The sequence below is a fragment of the Scleropages formosus genome, chromosome 24 (genome assembly GCF_900964775.1).
Source record: "Scleropages formosus chromosome 24, fSclFor1.1, whole genome shotgun sequence".
NCBI classification, from domain to species: Eukaryota; Metazoa; Chordata; class Actinopteri; order Osteoglossiformes; family Osteoglossidae; genus Scleropages; species Scleropages formosus.
The window spans coordinates 8,309,193-8,325,314 of record NC_041829.1 but is presented as its reverse complement, the minus strand read 5'-3'; the positions used below and the strand labels follow the sequence as shown (position 1 = coordinate 8,325,314).

The 16,122-nt window shown below is 43.1% G+C and overlaps 1 protein-coding gene across 6 annotated transcripts; it reads left to right on the top strand.

Moving 5' to 3' along the window:
* Positions 1-3,564: 3,564 nt before the first annotated feature.
* Positions 3,565-15,465, top strand: pltp (phospholipid transfer protein). 6 transcript variants are annotated; one of them, XM_018755896.2, is made up of 16 exons: positions 3,565-3,640; positions 8,252-8,370; positions 8,478-8,577; positions 9,275-9,403; positions 9,804-9,959; positions 10,618-10,681; positions 10,919-10,982; positions 11,351-11,442; positions 11,603-11,779; positions 12,917-12,976; positions 13,105-13,269; positions 13,423-13,490; positions 13,580-13,622; positions 13,717-13,780; positions 13,977-14,053; positions 14,461-15,465. In XM_018755896.2, exons 2-16 carry the CDS (start codon positions 8,265-8,267, stop codon positions 14,563-14,565), a joined length of 1,470 nt encoding a protein of 489 aa, XP_018611412.1. In that variant the 5' UTR covers positions 3,565-3,640; positions 8,252-8,264; the 3' UTR covers positions 14,566-15,465. The 6 variants fall into 6 exon arrangements, with proteins under 6 accessions (XP_018611412.1, XP_018611413.1, XP_018611418.1 ...); XM_018755897.2 differs by lacking the exon at positions 3,565-3,640 and adding an exon at positions 3,765-3,850; XM_018755902.2 differs by lacking the exon at positions 3,565-3,640 and adding an exon at positions 6,683-6,701.
* The last annotated feature ends 657 nt before the right edge of the window (positions 15,466-16,122 follow it).

Genomic DNA, 16,122 nt, shown 5'->3' with positions numbered 1-16,122 from the left:
ATGTAGAAGCACGATCAACGCTTTTTTGTGGCCGCTTCCATGTCTCACTCTCTTCAAGTCCCTTCTTTGGTCGCACCCAAGTCCCGTCTATTTCAACAAGCCCAAACTCCACCGCAACCAGCTGTAGGTTCATGATGGGACATCAACACGTCATCTTCATTATTGATCCTTGTCATCGTCAGCAATATGTGTTTGAAGTTGAGTCCTTGGAAGGCCAGTGTTCCGATGTGAATGTGGTTTGAACAATGGACCCCAACCCTCCCCTTCCACTACGCGATGGAGACAGTAGAGCAATGGGGGTGAGATAATGACTGTTCAAGGGTTTGCTCTGAACACTGCCCTCCTAACGCCCTTTGGCTTGAAGGCATCCGCAGCAAAGGAGCTGGCTGTGGTGACCCCCTTCACTGCCTTCTCAAAATCCCAAGCCAAGGTGGTAATTAAGCCTTTTTATTTGCCATCAAAGGGCTGACTCCGCGAGAACACGAAAGTGGGACGTCCAGGATTCCGCTTGGCGAACGCTCCTCATGTAGTGGAGCCGCTCTCATCTGTAGTGGAGGTGCTCTTCCCGTGTCCAGTCTGGTGTTGTGAAACATGTGAGTTCCAGTTTATATGGCAAATTCCATCGCTAGGTAGGGTGTCCGTTTCATGGGTGTACGAAGCAATGGAAGAAAGTTACTAAAGGGTGTGAAAACGGTTTCATTTGCTGTACGGATCACTGCTGACACATCTGCATTGAAGTAGTGTCCAAGGTGTGCACTGGAGTGGCTTTCAGAGAAGCGTAAACTGAGATGTCAATCAGTTGTGAAAATGAAGGTCCAAGATCAAAAGTTTTGGTTTTCAGTTTTGTCCCGTGTATGGTGGAATGAGCTCCCTGTGTTCCTCAGAGCTGATGAATCCCTCCCACATTCAGGAAGGGTCTCAAACCATCTGTTCCACAACCACTTATCTCCTGATTTCCTGACAGCGCCATAAATGAGTCCAACACCACCTGTTATGGTTATTTACTGTATGTATTTGTTATTTCAATGTCACTTCTATAGGAGTTACTGGAGGGATGTGAACCAGCAACATGCTGGTGTCCCTAATCCTGTGTCGGTCTCTAAAGCTCTTTGTCTGCTGTCAATACACTTTTCTTTGCTCAGAATCTTATGTCACTTTGGAGAAAAGCATCTGCCAAATGCATGAATGTAAATGTAAGTAAATTACATGTTGTAAAAATCAACTGCTCTCTTCATTTTTATGTTTAATGCTTTCAAAAGGCACAGTCTTCACTGATGATGGCCTGCGCCAAACTTAAACCGAAGGCGACTTGGCTTTCTGTCGAGTCATCGTGTCCCCAAAAAAAGCACACGCTGTCTTGTACAGCCCTGGACCGCAACGCGAGCCAGTCATGCGTTTGCGGTCACACTTGAAACAAACAAGCAAAAGGTATTTATTTCAAAATGAGAGGACCCCGTGCCTGCAAATTACAGAGGGGCCCTGAATTTCTGTGAAAAGGCCAGCGATCGCTAAGATTTTCCACCAAAAGGCAAAGGCGGTGCTCCATGTCCACCATCCAGTCATACATCCAGTCACCCATTCAGTCATCTGTCTATCTGTGTGTCAGAACATTCTGGGACTTAAAGGGACACGGCGTGGCTGTATTTTCCTACAGCAGTGTTCCCAATGCCTAGTGCATCCAAAATTCTCAGTTTTGAGTTTGGGAAAAGCAGTGCTGTTTGCTGGGGCTGCTTCCTGGCAAATACTACAAAAAGTTGGGACGGTATGGAAAATACTAATAAAACCAAAAAGGAATGATTTGTAAATTTCCTTTGACTTGGGGGGGGCGGGTGCAGTGGCACAGTGGGTTGGACCGGGTCCTGCTCTCTGGTGGGTCTGGGGTTCGAGTCCCGCTTGGGGTGCCTTGCGACGGACTGGTGTCCCGTCCTGGGTGTGTCCCCTCCAGCCCTACGCCCTGCGTCGCTGGGTTAGGCTCCGGCTCCCCGCGACCCCGTATGGGACAAACGGTTTCAGATGATGTAATACTTTGACTTGTATTCAAACGAAAACAGTATAAAGAAAAGGCATTTAATGTTATACCTAATCAACTGCATTGTTTATGAAGATATACGTTTATTCCGAAATTGATTCCTGCAACACGTTCCGATAAACGTATATCTTCAGAAAACATTTTCCGTACCGTTCCAACAGTTTTGAAATTGGGGTTCTAGTATTTGTCATCAAGTTACCTCCTTTTGCACAAGGTGATGTCCAGTGTGAGAAAATGGTGTAAAAATCCTTAATTAGTCCACTGATAATGTAATTTTGCTATAAGCATTAAACGTTTTCTCTTTTTATTTCTTTTTCCTTTATTCCCCCGTATTTATAATGTTCTAATTATGCCATATGTAGTTCAGTCCTATAATGGAACTGCATATGTTATAAAAATATGCTTATGATAGCACAGACTTATCTGACTTCTTTTAATTGAAATCTGGGAGAAAAAAATCTAAATTATTACCCATCTCCACATTTCATTGTAAAAGTCAGAAAATCTTTCCAATTACCTTTGAAAATTTAATACTGTTGTAGAAAACTTGGAAATTGCTTATCTTCTGTGTTTCTATCTTCTCTCTTACAGCAGTACTTATAAATATTTTTGTTTGGTCTGTTTTTAGGCATTACTGCTGTTTCAGTGCTTTCTCACATGGTAGAAGGAAATATTAAGAAAAGGGTATTATTATTATTATTATTATTATTATTATATTCATAACATTACATACAACATATATAATTGCCATCCAGTCCTCAAATACTTTGATCACATGTGAGAAGTAATAATCTTACAAAACGAAAAGCCAAGGTTAGTTTTGTCTTGCCGCATATGGATTTTTAAAAATTTAGCTATTTCACGTGGTATTAACAGAACTGGTCTTTTAACTGAAGCCTACTGTTTACATCTCATACACCCCGCATGAAACATCGTTTAACGTTAGTATTGGATGCGTCACTTGTCTTCGCTGGTGGTAAAACCACTGTAAAATAACCCTTTCCACAGTTTCTGGTGGTTCAGTTCAAAAGAAGTGGAAGTAAAAACAAGCGAAAACAATAGTTATTCTAACACTGACATGTGCAAACAGTGGTGTTTTCTGTAACACTGTATGAATATATTTATATACGTATGTATATTAATTATATATTTATTTTATAGCCGGACTTTGAATAGCAGGACGGTAGAAACATGGACACGGAACTGGACGTTGAATTGAATACTTTCGAACGATGTATAATTTTTAATATTGCACATGATTTTGCCACCAGGCCATAAATGCTTTGATCACATGTGAGATGTAAATACCGCAGTAAACCAAGTGAAAAAGCTAAGCTGGTGTATTCTTGCTGCATATGGAGGGATATTGCTACATTATGAAGCCCCTATTTCTGAACTATCGGTCTTCTTTAGCTGTGAAGGATGTCTTCTGCTCTGCCTCGTACCTCCTCCTCCAGCGCAGTGGGCGACACCCCCTTCTCCCGCAGCATACTATATAGGTGCTTCATCGCAGAGGGGGGCAGAGCAGAGCGGGAGGAGGAGCAGGAGATCTTTCTAGGATCCCAGGCACCCGAACGCAACCGCGAGGCCGAGCTCCAGCTGCTGACCGCTGTGCGTATTTCAGGGTGTTGTGTAAGCCGTGCCGGGGCGGCTGGGGTAGGGGAGGGGAGGGGAGGGTAGGGTAGGGTAGGGTAGGGCAGCCGGAGGATGACTTGCTGCTGAAACTGAGCACAAAGGTAACACATGGTATGAAAATGTGCTGCTGGGCTTCGGGTTTGGGAGCTGAAACGTTCGTGTCGCAGAAGGATGGTGCCACCACAGGTGAGTGACCGGATGGGTTGGGGGGGGGGGGGGGGGGGGGGGAGATGCAGGTTCTGTCCAAAGCTCTGATTTATGTGAGGTTTTAAACATCGAGGTTGTGGCAGAGCTGGGGTTCGGGTGAGAAGCGGAAAGTGGAGCTCTGAAGGCCAGTGATGCGGGCAGTAATTGGAGAGGCTCCCCCTGTGAAATGCCTCATTGTTTTCCTGCGGTTCCCAAAGTCCTTTGGTCGGCTTGGCTTGGATAACGAAACATTAATTCGCGCAGGTAGGGAGGCAGCGCCGCAGCGGCAGAAAGCGCTCGTTTAACGCACTGGAATGCGGTGATCAAGGAGTCTGCTGGTTATATTTGGTACGTTTTATCGTGTTAAAGTTTGGTCACGAGTTACGAATTGCTTTCATGAACATTTCACTCGTATACCCATGTGGAACTTTTCTCTTGGCCAAAGGTTGGGCACCATGTGTCAAGAGAGAGCAGAGTCAGAGGAGCTGCACTAATACTGAACTCCTCAGCAGTGGAGCAATTGGCTCTTAGCAGAGTGATGCCACCTAGTGGTTAGATTAGGTACTGCATAGCGCTCTAAATAATAATAATTACAATAATAATAATCAGAATAAGAATAAGAATCAGAATGGGTTTTATTGACCAGTGTGCTGACGGACACAGAATTTGCTGTGGTTCTCGGTACCTTCAGTATTTACAGACAAACAGCTGACAGAATTACAGAGTAAATCAATAACATATAAACAGATTATACAAAGACAAGAGTATCAATAGTAGTATAAATACTAAAAAAAGTAAAGAAATTAGAATTAAACTACAAAAAAGTGATTGGATATTGTTGCACTGACAGGAGACCTATAGGGGAGTGTTAACTGTTTATGAGAGTGATGCCCAAGGGGGAAAAACTCTTCTTGTATCTGGTTGTTCTGGTGGACAGTGCTCTGTATCACCTGCCAGAGGAGAGGAGTGTAAAGGGTTTATGCCCCAGGATGTGTGGGATGATCAGTGGCGATTTTGCTCGTCCGCTCGTTCTCATTCTGGACTTGTACAGGACCTGAAGGGTAAGCAGGGGTGTACCAATGATCCTCCCAGCCGTCTTTCTTTGTGGTCTGTTTCTGTCCGATTTGGTAGCCGAGCTAAACCAGACAGTTATGGCAGTGTACAGGACAGACTCAATGACAGCTGAGTAGAAGTGGATCAGCAGTTCCTGTGGCAGGGTGAATTATTATTATTGTTGTTGTTGTTGCGGTGTTCTACTCATAACACATAACTCATTATCTGAACTGCTTGTCCCATACGGGGTCGCGGGGAGCCGGAGCCTACCCGACAACACAGGGCGTAAGGCCGGAGGGGTTAGGGGACACACCCAGGATGGGACGCCAGTCCGTTGCGAGGCACCCCAAGCGGGACTCGAACCCCAGACCCACCAAAGAGCAGGACCCGGACCAACCCACTGCGCCACCGCACCCCCCGTCTTCTACTATATAATAATAAAAATAATTAATTAAATAAAACTTGAAAAGGTCAAGTTGCAATGTGATTGCAGCAGTCATGCTTACTTTAGAGAAATGTGGCAGAAAATGGGAAGAATATATATTTTTAATTGGAAATCTAAATATTGATACTGCATTCATGATTATTACTGGTAATGAAACATTATCTCAACGTTAATTACATGGAACATTATTTAGAGTAGGGATGGAAAGATGTTTGCCTGTAAACATTTTTCTGCTTTTTATGATGCTGTTTCTGTTTTTGCATGATTTCAAAAATCTGCCAAAAACATTAAATTAACCTGCAACTGGCAAAATGTGAAGTGCTGCCCCCTTGTGGCGGGGTATTAATCAGGCCCTCACACTGGCCTGCTGCAGGCAGTCATCTGGAACAGTGACATTCGCTTTGATTCAAGTCTGCACACTGTTTTTGTACACGTATTTGTTTAGCTGCCGGAGCTGAAGGGTAACAAACGGATGAGGTTAAGCGTAAAGATAAATATTTTTAAAAAATTTAAAACAGGTAGGAAGAAAGACAGGAAAGATGATGTCCTTTTCTTGTTTTTCAACTTTTTTTTCCCCCAGAGGTTAATTTCAGATAATGACCTTGATACTAACATTTTGTTTTACTTTCAAAGTTCCTATAGTTGCACAATACTTAACTCCTACACGTCGACATATTGAGTCACACCGAAAACGCACTGGAGACGTGGATTTATACACTTTCCGATGCCCGCTTTTCCAAGAAGTGGGCGATTAGGGGGGCATTAACATTATTGGTTTGGATCAGACACCCCTGTGAGACAAATAGAAATTAATCAGATTGGGGGTTATGGTTACTGGCAGAGTTAGGGTCGGTCAAATTCTTTTCACGGTCGGACAGCCGCAGTAAGGCAAAATACACCTTTCAGGTTCCGAAACTGGCAGATCTGCTCACGAAGAATTGTTATTATTGCTAAACTACTATTATGGTGATAGATAGATAGATAGATAGATAGATAGATAGATAGATAGATAGATAGACCCCACGCTCTCTTATTCCGGCCTCATTCCAGAACATCTGCACCAGTGACTGCTGGGATTTGTTACCAGGGAGACGGATGTGTGAGGGCAGAGGGGATGTGGGCTTTGGAAGGTCACTCGATGGAGCGTGGTACTCGGTGGGAGGGATGGGGCGAAGGGGAAGAGCTGTTTTTTTTTTTTAATTTAGAGGCTCTAGGTCACTGTTTATCCCCCACCCACCCCCGATCCCCACATTGTGTTTGTGGAGGGACGCAGGAGGTGGGGGTGTGGAGGGGGATTAGCGTTGGATGCAGGATTTGTAGATGGGACCGGGAAAGAAGGCTGCGTCACAAAAGGTCACCAAAAGACCTCGCTCCTTTGTCCCCCCCCCCCCCGGTAACATCATGATCTCGCGGTCAGGAGTTGCTATAGCGACAGTGAGGGACAAAGAGCTGGTGGTTGAGCATCAAGGGGCACTCGCCGTCGTGTTGTCCCACTCCGAGACTCGGAACCGCGCACCAGGACCTCGCCGCACAGGCAAGACGGGATCTTTTTTCGTTTCGCTTCATTTTGGATTATCGTTGAACCCGGGGCGGGTGGGCGGGGGGGAGCCAGGCGGATGCTGTGTCTTCCGGCACTGCGGTAAAGCTGCTCCGCTCAAGGATCCGGCCTCCTTGGCTGAGAGCGAGAGGTAAACAGGAAGGAAAGCAGGAGTCCTTCTCAGGCCAGATTCGCGGCTGAGCGCAGAGGCTACAGGGCACCGCCGAGCGCGGGAACCACAGTAATCATCTCACCGTGCTTTCAAGATGATCGCATGTTTACAAAATCTTGAAATCAGTCCCTGGCGACGTTATTCCAACTGATGAGGACAACGGACCCGTTTTGACCTGAAACCGGACGCATGGCGTTGAGCTGAGCTCGAGGCAGCGCTTAACAGAAGCTGCATTCGGCGTGGCGGCGCTATCATACCGCTGGAGATTCTTCCCTACATGTTGACGCTGCTGAGTTTGTCGAAATACGCGATTCGTGTGTTGAGACGATCGGGGAGAGAGGGAAGTGGGTCTTTAAACGGGCCGCGTTCACTGCGCTGGGTGCTCTGCGTGTGGATATGCAGGTTGCACTTGTAGTTAAGGCATGAGTCTCATTATAAATATGATCGCGCTTCTGGGCAAAATATAGGGGCAAAACGCTCCCAAAATTTTTAACAGCTCGGATCCAGGGTCGGTAAAAGCTGGGAAAAATTTCAGGCGATATTTTGCTGTGCTGTCTGTGATACGGTTAAAGTAGGGATGTAATGTACACAGTAAAAATATAATGTAACCGGCAAAATTATGATCGCCAGCATACCAGTACTGTACAAAAACAGACCATTCAAAAAAGAAAATCACAAGAGCATCTCTTCTGTAAGATTGAAAACAAAAGTTAAATTTGTGATTTTCCTTATGGCATAATTATTATCAAAAAACTAGAGATTTTATTTAAAGTGCCTTCAGATATTACCCATTTATAAACCTAAGTACTTTACCATAATAATTTAGATATTGTGGTGTTCTCAAATGAAACAGCAGAAGGGCCCCTCCCTGGACAAAAATAAGAATTTATCAAGACCGTGGGAAACCTCCAAATGCCATCAAGGCAATCTTAAATCCGCTCAATTTTTATTTTAAAGGTTTAAAGCATTTTCTCCTCCTGTACGTCGCTTTTTTATTGCTGTAAAGTGCTGTTAGAAGAAATAACTCAGAAATTAAAGAACACGCTGTGATTCATGAAGAATTCTTGTACTAATCAGACTGAAAACATATATATGTATATATATTTATATAATATTTTGTGTGTGTGGATACCTCCAGGATTAAAATAAATGCTGCTATCCAACTCGTTCGTGCTGTTGCCGAATGTCCCTTAGGCCAAGAGAGACCATGTTCCTGCCTAGACTGACCATCCTTTTTCTGGCCTTCGCCACCATGATGTCAGCTGAGCCCCCTGGGTGCAAAATTCGGATTACCTCCAAGGGCCTCGACATGCGTAAGCGACAGATGTTAAGTATTTCCCCAGATTCCTGCATTCCTCCGCAGCTTTGTCCACCTCGTTTCTTATCTTCTCTTCCTCTCCACTTCCTTCACCTCTTGCAGTAAAGTACGAGACCCAGAAGTTTGTGGAGGAGGAGCTGGAGAACATCACAGTGCCAGACCTGAAGGGCAAAGAAGGTGGATTACAGTACACCATCCAAGAGTAAGCCTGACTTAGAGTTTGTGGAGCCTAAACTATACCGCCCAGGAGTAAACTTGAATCTGGTTTAACATGACTGAATACATGATCCAAGAGTAAACCGAAATTAAGTCTAGTAGAGCTCCCAGTGCACCATCCAAGAGCAGGCCTAGATCAGCTCTTACATGTCCTTCAATACACCATCCAAGAGTGAAACCTGAGCCAAGCCTTACGATGTCCAGTTCATCATCTAAGAGTATGCCAAAATCAGGTCTTACAAGTCCTTCGGTAGACCATTCAAGAGTAAACCCAGATCAGATCTAACAGGGTTTCCATAACCACATCCGATCCAACACTTTAAAAGTCTTGTACAGCATTCATCTCCAATTGTAACTGCTTCAATTTCCCTATAATCTGAGGCTGCCATTCGACCACAGGGAAGGACCTTTTGTGAAGCAGTATCTGCTAGCGATTTAGAAAACTCCAAAAACAACCTTGATAACACATTTATAAGGTATTTGTTACTTTCAAATATTAATGTTGTGCTCATGGAGGGTTGATGTTTGCCTCAAAAAAGTCTTACGAAGTCTTATGAAGATCTTACATTTGCATTTACATTTATTCATTTAGGAGACGCTTTTCTCCAAAGCGACCTACACCTTAGCGAAAGATCTTATGTAACAGAATCTTACTAAAATGATGTCTTGTTTTCAACCCTCAGCGTAAAAATCCAGGAGCTGAACCTCACTTACGCAGACCTCCGTTTCCAACCAGATGTGGGCCTGCTTTTTGATATCCAGAACTCCTCCATTTCTCTCACCTTCCAGCGCCACATACTCTACTGGTTCCTGTGAGTTGGCCTAACCGTTATCCACCCACATCCTCTTGCTCAGGGGTCAATGTTCTAGTTCATTTCAGAGTTACAAACCAGTAATTATTATTACTATTATAACTAGTAGTATTATTAACAACTAAAACGGTTATTAATCTCTGTTTTTGGGATATATGCTCCTCAGGAAGCCAAATGTAGATTATGACTGGGAAAGGAAATAATATCTGTAACACTCAAACACTCTTGACCCTCTAGTTCCAAGGACTCTAACATACGTCATTGGTGGAGCTTTGCTGAGTAGCTTCTAGGCCTTGTTCCATTATCAAGGGCTTTTCAGTTTGTTGAAATATCAAGAGGAAAGATTTCGGAAACGTCATCAGGATGGACAGGCTTGATGTGTTTGTCCTCTGCCGCAAAGCCATGACGTGGGAGCAATCAACGCCTCAGCAGATGGGGTAAACATCCACGTGGCCCTGTACATGACCCGGGACGATTCCGGCCGCCTCAAGATCTCCAACATGTCCTGCGATGCTGCCGTCGCCAAAATGCGAGCCAAGTTCTCTGGCACCCTGGGGTAAATCAAGGGCCCATCTTCTTTTGGCTCGTTTTGATGTTTGCAGTAGAAAACATTTACAATCTTGGTACATTTCCAAGGCTTTCCCAGAAATGTTGGCTCACAGGTATACAAATGGAGAGCAGACCGCAGGCTTTCAACAACACAGTATCTGGACATGTATTGCAGTAAGAACATGAGCTTGTACCTGGAAGGTTGCCTGTTTAAGTCCAGATCCAAGACTAATTAAAATACAGGTTTCAGATAAGTAAGAAAATAACATAACAATAGTTTGTTTTAATCCATGGGATTTATAGCTAACTTTATTGCCCTGAAAATTAATTAAATAGCTTTAAAAGAAAAGAGTAATTGAAAAACTGAAGCACTCGAGCTAATGATGGCAGAGGTCAACTATGGAATGAATCTTTCTCATGCTATCTTGGTTTTATGTTCTTTGAATGTGGCAGAGCAGCAAATAAATATGGATAAACTCATTTTTATTGAAATTCCTTTCACTAGTCTTTTTATCAGCTGTGTGTAAATAAGCCAATTATGCAAATTTCTATTTCTAAAGACTTCTGATCCTCATTTTGTATTTTAAAAACATGTGTGAATTGTAAGGAGGTGATTGTATCCATGCATGCCCACTTTTCACTGCGTCTTTATTTTTTTTGCGTAGGAAAGTCTATGAGTTCCTAGCTTCCTTCTTGACAACAGGAATGCGCTTCATTTTAAACCAGCAGGTAGGGCACTCTGTGTGTGTTACGTGTAAATGCTCAGTGTCTTATCCATCCATCCATCCATCCATCCATCCATCCATTCATCCATCCATCCATCCATCCACCCTTTATTAGAAACTGCTAATCCAGAACAGGGTCGTTGCGATTTGGAGTACATCTCACGAAGCATAAGGCTGAAGACAGGGTACACCTTGGACAGGAGCTGAACCTCTAAATGCCCTGTATGTGTCTGTCTCACAGATCTGTCCGACTCTGAACCATGCTGGTTTAGTTCTCATTAACTCCTTGTTGGACACTGTCCCAGGTAAGAGTTTGCAGAGTCTCTGGAACTTGCTTTGAACAGCTGGTAGCGTGGTGGTTAGAGCTGCTGCCTTTGGACCTAAAGATTGTCACCTTAAATCCCACCTCCAGCTGTAGTACCCTTGAGCAAGGTACTTACCCTAAATTTCTCCAGTAAAATTACTGAGCTGTGTAAATGGGTAAATAATTGTAAGCTGGTTTGGAGAAAAGTGTCAGCTCAGCGAATAAACGTAAGCGGTTGAAATATAGAAATTTATTCAATGTGACTGAATGAGTATTGTGTTAAATACAACAGTGTCATGAAATGCGACAGTGATTGCGCTGAATGTTGTCACTCGGGAAAGGGTGAATTCTTTCATCATTCTGCCACAGTTCGCCAAACGGTGGACAAGTATGTAGGAATCGACTACGCGCTTCTCAGTGACCCTGTCGTGACCTCAAGCAGTCTGGACATGGATTTCAGGGTGAGTTTTTTTTTTTTAAAAATTAAAAGAAAATATTTTTACTTGTATATTTACTGTGGTGTTAACCACTTAGAATATTATTTTATATTCATCAATTTTTTTTAATGAAACCTGCTCCTTCTGGTCTCTCCATCTGTGTTCACAATGCTTCCTGTTTAAGGGTATGTTCTATGTGCTGGAGAACCCCAATGACACCATCGTGAACTACGCAGCATACCCAGTGGTCAGGGAGTATGACCGCATGGTCTACCTGGCCCTGTCTGAGTACTTCTTCGACAGCGGGATGTACGCCTACTACAAAGCCGGGGTTTTCTCCATGCAGATAGCCAACGAGCGGGTGCGTAGTGGGCGGCACTGTCCTCTTCCCTGCTTTTCTTTTCCAGCTTTTACTCACATTTCTTAAATGTTATCAGCCCACACACCTTATTCACCAAGGTGACTTACACTCCTAGATACACTACTTACAATAGGTCACTCATCCATACATCAGTGGAACACACTCTCTCTATCACTCACACACTATGGAGGAACCTGAACAGCATGTCTTTGGACTGTGGGAGGAAACCAGAGCACTCAGAGGAAACCCACACAGACACAGGGAGAACATGCAAACTCCACAAACACTGAGTGGGAATCGAACCCACATCCTCTCACACCACCTAGGCGCTGTGAGAGAGAAGCGCTACTCGCTGTTCAACACTCTGTTTAGTGGACTTGACTTACATTTCCCGAATCTGAATGTGGGACGTTAGGCTTTTGGAAACATGTCATGTTCCTGTTTTATGATAGTGACTAACTAAAAGATGATAATGTCAGTATCATACCATGAGTGCAGTGGTCCTTGAAAGTTTATGAACCCTGAAGAATTTTCACTATTTCTGCATAAATACGACCTAAAACAGGATCACATTTTCATACCAGCCCTAAAAGTAGATGAAGAGAACCCAATTAAACGAATGAGACAAAAACATTGTACTTGTTCATTTATTCATTGTGGAAAACCATCCAATGTTACAAATCAGTGTGTAGCAAAAGGATGTGAACCTTTGCTTTTAATAACTGGTTACGACCCCCTTGTGCAGCAGTAACTGCAACTAAACATTGTGAAAATCTGATCATGTTTTAGGTTGTATTTCTGCATGAGCAGAGAAAATTCCAGAGGGTTCTCAAACTTTCAAGCACCACTGTATGTCATTATTTTTACATTACAGTGAAAGGCATTTTCTGGGTTGACTTTAGACAGGGTGAGATTATATAATTCAGACCTGAGGTTTGACGGAAAGCGGTAATGTGAGAATTATGTTCTTGGCTCTTTGGTACAGAATTTCCGTATATAACAGATGAACTCGTATTGTTTACGGGATCAGAATATATACTACCTAACTGATGCAGTATAGTTTTTTGTAAAGTTTTAGTTATATAGTCCTGGTTGCCATTGTGTTCCTGTTGTCCTGTTAACCTTTTTCACATTCAGATGCCAAAAGACCTGGAAATGCTCCTGAGGACCACTTACTTTGGGACCATAATGATGCTGGTGAGCTCATCCATTTCGGAGATGGAAATCCACCTCGTTTTGGGATGTCGGGATTCCTGCCGAAAACTAACTGAATTCTGTGTCCTGTCCTTTGTTCATCCGTGTCCAATGTTTTTCTTCCATAAAAGAACCCAGCTCTGATGGAGGCACCTATTTCTCTGGAGCTGGAAGTCTCCACTGCCCCGCGCTGCGTCATTAAGACGTCTGGAGCCACTGTGGCCGTCACTGCCGTGGTGACTGTGATGATGTTGCCAGCTGGACAGACCCCTGTGCAGCTCAGTAGCATGACCATGGTGAGAGTCTTCTGGGAGATCCTCGGGGAAAAAGCCAGTTACTGATACCCCGTTGGATAAAATACACACAGACTGAACAAAGACACAAAAGCCCACTTCACAGTTCATTCACTAAGAAGAGACTTGGTTTTCTACATCCCCATGTCTATGCAGGAAGCCAAACTTAATGCCAAGGTGTCTATGAAGGGCAAGAAGCTGGCTGTTCACATGGACCTGAGAAGGTATGTACCGATACACCCGTAGAATCCACCTGTTACTTGTTAGTGTGGCTAACTCCACCAATTAAATGGATAATGATGTGTTTTTGCAGGTTTAAAATCTACTCAAACCAGTCTGCTCTGGAATCATTGGCGGTAGGGTCCTGCTGCGCTCCCTCCAAACTGTTATTTTGTGGTAATGTAAGTTGGGGGTCCAAGGTGTTGTGGTAACCTGTGCTTTGTTCTCCAGCTCATTCCACTCCAGGGGCCCCTTAAGACTATGCTGCAGATCTCCATAGTGCCAATTATCAACAGTAAGTTTGAGCTATGTGTCTTCCAACTCTAACACACCCGTGCTCTGTGTTTGAATGTACTTTGTGGGATTGACATGTGAAATGTGTGCTTGTGTTTCTCCCACAGGAACCCCTACATCCATGTACCTGTACACTTTTCAATTTATTCTCTATTTTTATGGGCACATGGGTCTGACATTGCAACCTTCTGTTTCAGATCGAACTAAGAAGGGTGTTCAGATCCCACTTCCAGAAGGGATGGACTTCATCGAGGAAGTGGTGGAATATCACAATGTAAGTCTAACTTGGCAGTTCACAAGTCTGTATGGATAGTGGATCTCAAAAAAACTTGTGGACCATCTATAAATCCAGAATGAGCTCCAAAACCACTGGTCTAATGGTATCTGTCTTCTAGCTATAGATACTGTAAAATGTCTTTAATCAAACTTTTGCTCTGAATATCCATCAATTTGAATGTACATAAGCAAGGTCATCCTCACAAGGAATCTCTCATGTAGAATTTCACATTCTGCGTTCCTGAGAGGAGAAATAATCCTTTGTTAAAGCTATAGCATCGCCATCCGAATGTCCTGGGAATGAATCACCATCCTGCTGTTGTACCCTCGATCTAGGTACTTACTCGAAATTGATTTAAGATCACCCTGCTGTATAAATGGGTAAATTCCGTTGCCATTTCATAGGGGTTCATCATCATCGGAGCAAATTTGCACTTCACCAAGGGCCTGCGGGAGGTCATTGAGAGCAATCGACAGTACATGCCCAGCAACAGCACCCTGGCACCTTGAAGTGGAACCCCAGTAGCCCAGACTCATATGCCCACCGCAGCTGGCAAGATCTCAACACCCTATCTTCAACATATCTCACCATGTTACTCAACTTCTGTTTCTTTTTTTAAAGCTGTCACAAGGCATCCTTCCTGCACTTCAAATGCTGCAGCTTACTTCTACTTTCATTGAAAGAACTTCATCAACTGTGATGAGCAGCCCTATACAGTAGATGTGCACACACATTGCACATGTCCCTATTGCTCTCAGATTAATACTGTATGACCTCAGGTGGTATCACAGAAACAAGATCCAGGTCCTGGTTATTGAGATTATTCCATCTGCTGTCAGAATGTATTGTTAGAAACTCACCAGAGATGTTTGACTGAAAATATGTAAATATCTTTGCTGCTGTTTTTACACAGATTATACACATACAAGTATTTTTAAGATACTTTTACTGCAAAGTCCTCTGAAATGACTACACTGTCCCTTTTTCTTGAAGTGTGACATTATTGAGGTGCTGCTCTTTCTTAGTCATGATCAAAAAGTTCTAAGGCTTAATGTTTAGTGTAAATGTGTCATGTGTATGTCCTGTTCAGTTAAACTTGTGATAAGGCAATATACATTCTTCCCTGTGTTCCTTCTTCAGTCACACAAGCTGAGGTTGGGTGAGTTGGGACACAGGAATGCTTTGTTCTGCAGAGAGTTATGGGAAACTGGTTGATGTTTTCTGCCCCCTGACAACATTCCTACACACACTACTGTCTCTAGTCAACAATTTACATCAGAAAAAGACATTGTCTACCCAAATATCAAAATAAAACTGATAGGAAAGAAATTTTGACATTCCAGGCATCCAAGTAATAACAAAACAGTAAGTACAAATTTAAAAGAAAGGTCAGTGTAAAAAAAAAAAAACAGCACAAATAATGATAAAAGGGAAAGACATGAAGCACACAAATGCGTCAGCTGAGAGGAACTGTAAACATACTCTATACGTCTTAAGCCTGGATCTGAAGGTCCCTGCCACAGCAGGTTCCCTGATATTGTTGTGGTGTAAAAGTCCACAATATGGGGGCATCACAAAACAAAATCTGATGTGCCCATTTAGTACAAGTGAGCTTGTTCTTTAAAATAAACAATGAGTCTTACAACTTTCTAATCATCTCATGAAAGGGACTTTATATATTGTACCTGAAGACACTGATTTTTGTCTTACTGCATATTCACTAAGGAAGAATTTGAGGTGAGTTTCCACACCATACAGTCCATTTGCACACAATTACCCTGACATTGCTTGCTGTGAAATTAACACCGTTCCCTTTTTATGGTAAGGTAGCTCCTCTGCAGTTCCACAACAATGAGATTTTAATCTTTAGAACTAATCAGAAAATACAGGACAATAGGTACTAAACCTTTCACTGCTAAAGAGTTGCTGAGTTGCTGTATATTTCTAGTTTTGCTCCTTTTGAATCAATATATTCCATGTTAAATGTACTGAACATGTAATACTCTAATTTGGATTTAGTTGAATTTCATTCATATTTAATAAAAATATATCTTTCGGATGTAGTG

What these genes read in the sequence shown, in the direction of transcription:
- pltp (XM_018755896.2), top strand. Translation starts at nt 8,265, where the DNA reads ATGTTCCTGCCTAGACTGACCATCCTTTTTCTGGCCTTCGCCACCATG. An exon ending in TTACAGTACACCATCCAAGA is followed by an intron (nt 8,578 to 9,274) that starts GTAAGCCTGACT and finishes TTCAACCCTCAG; the next exon opens with CGTAAAAATCCAGGAGCTGA. An exon ending in TGCAGATAGCCAACGAGCGG is followed by an intron (nt 11,780 to 12,916) that starts GTGCGTAGTGGG and finishes TTTCACATTCAG; the next exon opens with ATGCCAAAAGACCTGGAAAT.